This window comes from Sinocyclocheilus anshuiensis, unplaced genomic scaffold, assembly GCF_001515605.1.
Source record: "Sinocyclocheilus anshuiensis isolate Anshui unplaced genomic scaffold, SAMN03320099.WGS_v1.1 scaffold367, whole genome shotgun sequence".
In the NCBI taxonomy this organism is placed as follows: Eukaryota; Metazoa; Chordata; class Actinopteri; order Cypriniformes; family Cyprinidae; genus Sinocyclocheilus; species Sinocyclocheilus anshuiensis.
This window is the reverse complement of record NW_015549574.1, coordinates 33,672-42,560: the sequence shown is the minus strand read 5'-3', so window position 1 is coordinate 42,560 and position 8,889 is coordinate 33,672. Positions and strand designations below refer to the sequence as shown.

General features: G+C 37.4%; 1 protein-coding gene across 1 annotated transcript in view; it reads left to right on the top strand.

Annotated features, from left to right (window-relative positions):
* The first annotated feature begins 3,000 nt into the window (after positions 1-3,000).
* The window catches only part of cunh19orf47 (chromosome unknown C19orf47 homolog), a 10,775-nt gene continuing 4,886 nt past the window's right edge, over positions 3,001-8,889 (top strand). Inside the window, exons 1-4 of the mRNA XM_016445561.1 lie at positions 3,001-3,087; positions 4,522-4,609; positions 5,808-5,922; positions 8,775-8,856. Of these exons, the coding sequence (XP_016301047.1) occupies positions 3,021-3,087; positions 4,522-4,609; positions 5,808-5,922; positions 8,775-8,856 (352 nt within the window). The 5' untranslated portion in view covers positions 3,001-3,020. The remainder of the gene's footprint in view (positions 3,088-4,521; positions 4,610-5,807; positions 5,923-8,774; positions 8,857-8,889) is intronic.

Sequence of the window (8,889 nt, the reverse complement as noted above, 5' to 3'; positions counted from 1 at the left end):
CCACATAGTGAGGTAGATATGTGGGGGCGTGTTAGAAAGAGCCGTTTTAGGGGGGCGTGGTTGACTCTTAACTTTGATAAAGAATATCTCTTTGGATTTGAGACTTTAGTCTTTGCAACTTTACAGATCTTCTTTATGCACCAAGAGCTTGTAACACTCCAAAGAGAAAGGAAGAATTGAAATCGCATCATATCACCCCTTTAAAATGTTCCAAACCTGCATGAGTTTCTTTCTTGTGAAGACATTTTGAAGAATGTGGGTAACCAAACAGATTTTGGTCTCCATAGTATTTTTTCCCCGTTGTGTGTGAACTAATCCTTTAATCACATGAGCTCTGTGTGTTCAGTGTCGGGATGTTGTGGGAAATCCTCCGCCGGGTTGCGTCACAGTGACGTCAGCGCTGGCGTCTTCAGCCGGCGCGCGCAGAGACAGCGATAAACCCTGCCTCCACACCTGGTAGCGCGTGTAGCGCGTTGTTCTGGCCGCCGTTTTTTTGGCGGGTTAGCATCAACTGTGCTGAGACTGGATGCAGGGAGCATCAAACAAATGAAAAAGTAGAGAATCTGAGTTGGATGACAATATCACAGAGATAGGAGGAAATAACAAAACCAGGAAAATGGAGGTGGAATATAAAGTAATAGTAGCATTTTCCGGAAAAATCGAAAACATCAACAATCCAATGAAATTTACGAAAATAATAAAGAAAGTACTAGGCAATGTTAACTCTGCAAGGTACTTATCAAACAATCGCGTTTTTGCGTTTTGCGTAAATAGAAAGCAACAAGAGAATGCGTTAAAGATCAAAGAACTAGGTGGTGCAGATGTCATGTATCATGTACCGGGGGAACTTGATAATCTTAAAGGAGTAATCTTGGGGGTGCCTGTGTCCTTATCTGAAGAAGTATTAAAGACACAGATAAAGAATGAAATGGTGACAGAAGTGAAGCGTTTGCAGTCTAGTAAAAATGGTAGGAAAGAAGATAGTACTACTGTTGTATTAACATTCAATTGCAAAAACTTGCCGGAACGCATAAAAATTGGATATATGTGCTATACGGTTCGCCCGTATATAAGACCAGCACTGAGATGTTTTAACTGCCAAAGATTGGGACATGTTGCAGCAGTTTGTAAAGGGAGAAGGAGATGTTGCAAATGTGGCGTAGATCATGATTATGGGCAATGTGGGTGAGGGGATTGAACCTAAATTTTGTAATTGTGGAGGTCCACACAGTGCGGCGTTTCTAGGTTGTAAATTTCTACGTATTTCACAAGGAACTATGTCATTACTTTTTGTTGCTGAAACGAATGAAGAAAAAGAATGCCTTAATTTTCTGTAATTTAATAGAAAATCTTAAACTTCCTGAAAACCCCTAGTGTATATATATAAAAAAAAAAAAACTTTTTTTTTCTCTTTCTCTTTTTCTTCCTCTTCTCCTTACGTTATGATGCTTGTCTGTTGTCTGAATAAACGTGAGGAACGCACTGTTGACCAATCAGGAGAAGCCAATGATGGAGAGGAGGGAAGCAGGAGGCGGTGGCAACACTGGGGTGTGACTGAGGTGGTGATGGAAGGAAGTTGCGTAGATTCAGGAAGTGTTCCGGAGACGGATGGAATGGATGGCGGGGAATTAGAAAGTACTGAAAATAGTAATTGGACTTTAGTGGAAAATCGTAAAAGGAAAAAAATGAGGGATCAAACATCTGGATCAGATAGTGAAAGAGAAAGGAAACAGGTTAGTAGACCGAAAGAGGAGTACAAGGTAATGCTTAAATTTCTTGCGGAATCAGCTAATGTGTTGAACCCAATTAAAATAACTAAAGCTCTGAAAGAAGCAGTTGGCAAGATTGATAGTGCAAAGAGGGTGAGAGATGGCAGATTACGGTTGTTGTGTCATGACAAGAAGCAGCAAAAAGCTGCAGTAGGACTAAAATCTCTGCTGGGAATAAAAGTATCGTGTACAATAATGGAGGAAAGGAAATGGGTGAAAGGAGTAATAACAGGGATATCAACTGATGTTTCAGTTGAGTCTATCAAACGAAATCTATCAGGGGCAGTAGTAGAAGATGTGAAGAGACTTAAATATGTCAAAAATGAACAAAAGGTAGATAGCCTCTCGGTAATGATTCAATTTGATGCGGAAAAATTACCTGAGAAAGTGTATCTAGGATATTTGAGTTACGTGGTCCGACCGTATATTCCCCCACCTATAAGATGCTTTAAGTGGCAGAAGTTTGGTCACGTAGCTGCAGTATGCAATGGAAAACAACGTTGTGCTAGATGTGGAGGAGAGCACGAGTACGGAAAGTGTGGGCATGGAGTGAACCCAAAATATGAGGAGGTAGACAAGATAGTGAAACAGGCTCTTAAGCACACAAATATTGACATACATATACCCTTGAGTAAACCTGAAATTAAAGGTTTAATTAAAGTAGCTGTCAAAAAGATATGGCGAGAGAGATGGGATAAAGGTAACAAAGGGCGACATTTGTATAATATCAATAAACAAGTAGGACAAGTAAGAACTGCTTATGGTAATAGAAGGGATGATACAGTTATATCTCGATTGAGAATTGGACACTCTACTCTTAATAAATCACTCCAGATGATAGGAAGACATGAATCTGGTCAATGTAATCATTGTGGACTTCCAGAAACTGTAGAGCATGTGCTGATTAACTGTAGGGCATATGAAAGGGAAAGAATACAGTTAAAAGAGGAATTAAAATCTGACGGCATTAATTCTATGACATTACAGAATGTGTTAAACAGTTCTCATAAAGGTTATAAAGCTCTTTTTAATTTTCTGAAAATAACAAATTTATATAATAAAATATAGGTAGAAGGTTGGTTGTTTTTTTGTTTTTTTGAGAATTAGCATTTCCCTTGATATCAGCGCCTCACACTCCATCCCAGTAGGTGGCGGAATATGCACCAAAAGCTGGTTTGCCAACCGCCATTAAACATCATAAGAAGAAGAAGAAGAAGAAGAAGAAGTCGAGTTGTTCCGAAGGCGGAGAGGATGTCACGTCACAAGATTTCCGCAACGCGTCGGTTTTTCCCTGGGAAGATGGCGACGGTCACAACAGGTAAGAGAAAGAAATGACCCTAATGTATGGAATATGGTCACTGTATAGGTCCGCAAAGATGCTTAAATCAACATTTAACTATCTGTGGTGGGAAATTCAGAGGAGAATGTCTTGTGGAGGTTTAGGTTTGGTCTTCACGGACACGAAGAGCTAAAGCGCAATACTGCGGCTTGGTTCAACGAAAACAGGCCACGCTCTGCATTACTATTGTCTCGTTATGACACAGCATTGTTATTTATATGCTGTTTATATCACCCAGGCGTGCTTAATTATATTATATTAGCGATTAAAGGGAAATATTTTTTGTATTGTAAAAGTCATTTCAAGTGGTCTTGCGGTATGCACGCTTGTATAGCACTCCCTTAAAATGACTGTGGCAGAAAGTATGTGCAAACTAAGTACTGTTTTATACTCCGCTGGAAAAAAAAAACACGTAAAATTACAACATTTGTAAAATACCAAAACTGGTTTGCTGTACTAAACTAGTCTCCCAGCCTGGTCAGGTTGGTCTGTTGGCTGATTTAAGAATGATTTTTGCAACTTTTCAACTGCGAGGCCAGTTTGCTGACCCCCTAAACCAGCTGAACGTGACCAGTGTTTGGAATCAACTTCGATCAGCAAACCATTTTATACCTCAGAATATTGTGTCCTCTTGTGTGCATTAGTAATATGACTGAAGTACTGAGCACTGAATATTGTGGAGAATATTAAATGGAAATATGCATGTAGACATCTTAACGTTTATTTATTTATTTTTGTGTGTGTGTGTGAGAATTCATTTTGACTGTATCCTTTCAGATAGTTTTGCTCATCATGTGAACAGCCTTGAGCAGGAGAATTCAGTTACTGACACAAGACTCATGGCTTTAAAAATAACACTCACGCAGCTGCTCTGGCTGACCATGTGTTCTCTCTTTGTCATGCATGTCCCATATGCTGCTGACCTCCTTTTCATGCTGTGTCTGCAACATTTTTGTTTCTCTTAGAATTGATAGTTTGAGTCTGTTTTAACCTTTATTTGGTTGCTTTTCCCTAATCATATGAAAACACACACTGTGCCATCCAATTAATGCCAAATACATAAACATTAAAATAAATTCTCGATCTATGGAGATACAGTTTTTAAGGTTTTTTTTAAGGAGTCCATTTAATATATATATATATATCAAAACCTATTAATTTTATCTGTACTTTCCTCTGAGACAGCTCACAATAGTTCACAACATTGTCTGCGGATGCTAAACAAATAAGATACAAGATAGAATATTGTTTCTATATCAACAGATAATATGGTGGTCTTGACCATAATATGTGTAACATTGCTGGCAGTTTTAATTTTACAGTCACTTTGTGACAAAAATGTGTAAGTTTCTCTTTGGTTCAAAATGTATTGTATTCTTCAGAATGCATATAACCACCTTTTCATTTTTTTAGCCACCTCAGAATGGATCCAGTTCTTCAAAGATGCTGGGATCCCTCCTGGACTGGCCGTCAACTACGCAGTGTCGTTTGTTGATAACAGGTAAAACCGAATCATTGGCTTTCACTAGCTACGTTTACATGCAACCAAATAATCCACTAGTAATCGGATTGAAGGCTCAATTTAACTAAAAATCCTTCATGAAAACACCTTAATCGATCTGATTGAGCTTGATCTGAATTAAAGGGGTCATATGATGTTGCTAAAAATAATATTATTTTACGAGCCGTTTTAGGTAGGCGTGGTTGACTTAACTTTTATAAAGAATATCTCTTTGGATTTGAGACTTTAGTCTTGGCAGCTTTACAGATCTTCTTTATGCACCAAGAGCTTGTAACACTTCAAAGAGAAAGGAAAAATTGAAATCGCATCATATGACACCTTTAAGTTTTGTTCGGATTGGAAATGGGTTGTGTAGACTTTTTCTAAACCTGATCTAGAGGACATGTAAACACTTAATCGCATTGAAAACTGGAACTGTAAAGTACTGCGCAAGCGTAATGATGTAGAAATGTCGTAATGACATATGACAGGTGGAACAATCTGTTGTTTTTGCAGAATGAAGTGTCATGAATGACTATCATGTTATTCTAGAATTCTCCTTCCATTGATTGTCTGTGAAGTGGAGCAGAACAACATCTCATCAGTCCTCACTTCTCTCATTCAAAGATGGCTTGTTTTGGCCACAGGAATGGGCAATGTTATGGCTTGATAAATATAAACAGCACAGCATAAAGCGACATGTGCTTGTCGTCTCCTAATTAGGACCCAAGATAAATATGAAGTCTGCTCTTTAAAACAAAGTAAAGAAGCAATGGTAGGAGAACACTATGAGCAAACAACAGGAAACTGTATATTTGTGCAGTGTGTGCGTGTCAAAAGATCAAATCTGATATGAAGCTTATGATATATAAACCTGCACATCAACCCAATTTATTTAGATGCTGCATTCAGATTCATCAATCAGAATAATTTCATTCCGACTAAAGCAAAAGATGTCCTTGTAAAGGTAGCCACTGTAGTAAGCATGTCTAAATAGACATTAACTAGTTCATCTGGTTCAGTACAGGATTGGTCTCGGTCTGCTTATGTGTGCTTTACTTGCTGGATGTCTACTCACCATTTTTAACAGTCAAAATCTGGCCTTCTCTGAAATGTGAACAGACAACATTCTGAACAAAATGTTACTCATGTACTGCACAACTGGATGCTGTAAAAGCCTCTACTTTTCTGTTTTCAGGATTCAGAAAAGCATGCTCATGGACCTCAGTAAGGAAATAATGATGGACTTGGGAATTACAGTCATCGGGGACATCATAGCCATTCTCAAACATGCAAAGCATGTGTATAGACAGGTGATGTTTATGTTTTAAAGGGATAGTTCACCCAGAAATGGATCATCATCAAATCATCAAAAATTAGTCATCAATTACTCACCCTCATGTTGTTCCAAACCCGTAAGACCTTCGTTCATCTTCTGAACACAAATTAAGATATTTTTGATGAAATTAAATCCGAGAGCTCTCTGACCCTGCTTAGACAGCAATGCGACTGAAATGTTACAAGGCCCAGAAACGTAGTAAGGACATCAGTAAAACAGTCCATGTGACATCAGTGGCTGAACCTTAATTTTACCAAGCTACGAGAATACTTTTTGTGTGCAAAGAAAACAAAGGTAATGACTTTATTCAACAATTCTTCTCCTCCAAATCATATCTTCCACTATTATCGAGAGTAAGGATGTAACGGTATGAAAATTTCTTATCACGATTATAGTGACCAGGTGGACTGTAAGGACGGCACAGATGAGCTTAACTGCACTGTGACCCTGCCCCGAAAAGTCATAACCGCAGCTACCGTTGGAAGCCTGGTTTGTGGACTTCTGCTAGTCATTGCAATGGGCTGCACCTGCAAGCTGTACTCCCTACGCACTCGAGAGTACAGGTAAAACAATTTAAACCAGATAATAACTATATAATATTAGATTAATTTTACAACAATGTCAGTGATTAAAAAAAAAAAAATAAGATCAGAATGTCATTATGTGGTTTATTATGTTATAATAGTAGCTTTTATTGACAGTATTTCTGTGTACTGTTCTCTTGTTTTCTCAGCATGTTCGCGCCAATCACTCGGCAAGAGGCTGAACTGATCCAGCAGCAGGCCCCGCCCTCTTACGGTCAGCTGATTGCTCAGGGAATCATTCCACCAGTGGAAGACTTCCCTACTGAGAACCCCAATGAGGTAGTAGGCTAGGAGCCCTCTTAACTGTTTTATTGCATCAAGCTTGATAAAAAAACATGCCGTTCATCACATTTTAATGTAATCATTTATTATTAATTATACATAATAATTAATTAACATTTTTTAATTTAACATTTAATAATTGAAGAGTTTGGTTCCAAAACGCTATAAATCCATTTTGATAAATTTGAGTAAAAATGTGTTTTCTTTACCAAGAAAGTGGCAAGTTGAAAACCACTGTTTTCTGTTTCTAACTTTCACATAGCATCTTTAGGTTATAATAACATTAAAAATTAAAATCCAGATTTTGATTTTCACAGATTTATTATAAAATTATTTTATTTTTCCCCCAAAATGCAATAAATCCATGACACACTTTTTTTTTTTTCAAAAATGCAATAAATCCATTGAATCAATATAAAAGTTATTTTTCATTTTGAAACTGTTGAAAATGCACAACATAGTAAGTTATGTATTCACATATGACAGCCTCTGAACTTGGTCAATACTAATCTTATATACAGGCACTGGACTAAAAATACATTCAATCAGTCATCGCTCCCAAAATGAATTCAATGGGTCATCTTGTTAATGCTATAAATTAATTGCAACAATAAAAGAAAATTTCATCATGAACATACATGAACAACAATATCACATTAGACCAAAAAAAATGACATTTCCGTTACATTCAACTTCCAAAAGTGCATTCATATTTGCCATGTTACATTCATTTAGTTGACTAGTGCTATAAGCTGTATTAACAAAAACATTAATGGCATTAATAAAAACACTTACACTGACAAGCTACGCAATATCGCGTTCATAATCGAATGCGACTCATCTACGATTATGAACGCGATATTGCAGTGATCTACGGCTCTGTGTATTAAATGCCGCTCCATCTGAAAGCACGTGATGGAGGTTTACTATTAATCACAGAAGCGTCTTTACTGACGAGATGCGCATGACAAACACATGCGATTTATCGTGCAGCCCTAAGTTTGTTTGTTGATCACAAAGTACAAAATAGATGAGGAAAACGGATGCCAGGTGTATTCAAAGCGCCGCCATTACTGTCTACAGCAAACATGACAGAATAACTCGGCAGATATCGCATTTTGCGTAAAGTTAAAAATTTACTTTTCAATACCGACCAGATACAATACTGATTTTGGCGGAAACTCAATTTAAAGTTCAAAAATAAAAATAAAAAAAAAACAAACTCTTCATTTATTTATCGCGAGTTGTTCAAATCGCGGTAATCTAATACGGTTTTAATGATTATTAAAAGATGAAATGTGAATACTAACTGTAGGGAATTTTATCATGATTTATCGTCAAACCGGTAATCGTTACATCTCTAATCAAGAGTACCTCTGCATGTAAACAATGTGCTGTGCCTTGTTTACGCACAGGAAAGCACGCGTATGCGTTGTGGTACTCTCGATAATGACGGAATATGTGGTTTTGAGGAGAAGAATTATTGAATAAAGTCGTTATTTTTGTTTTCTTTGTGCACAAAAAGTATTCTCATAGCTTTGTAAAATTGCGGTTGAACCACTGATGTCACATGGACTGTTTTAACGATGTCCTTACTACTTTTCTGGCTCTGGGAACATTTCAGGTGCATTGCTCTCTATGGAGGGTCAGAAAGCTCTCGGATTTCATCAGAAATATCTTAATTTGTGTTCCGAAGATGAACAAAGGTCTTACAGGTTTGGAACAACAAACCTGTAAGACAAAGGTGAACTAACCTTTCAACTGTTGATTATTGAACAATTTTATTGTTGGAATTTCATCCAAAAATTGTCTTGCACCCCATGCCATACACTGTTTTGCGTTCAGTTCGTTCAACATTTGTTGATCACTAAAGGTTTTCTTGTCTTTCATGCATACCCTTGCATTGACATGCTTCATTATTCTAAATGTGAAATAATGATCTTTTATCTTCTTAATGCAGGATATGTGTAAAACGACAACCGAGGCCATTTCATCTGGACAGACTAGTGTACAGGCTGAACTGAGACGTACTGCTAACACTCGTAAGTATCTTAAGTATTAAGTTGTTTTGCATA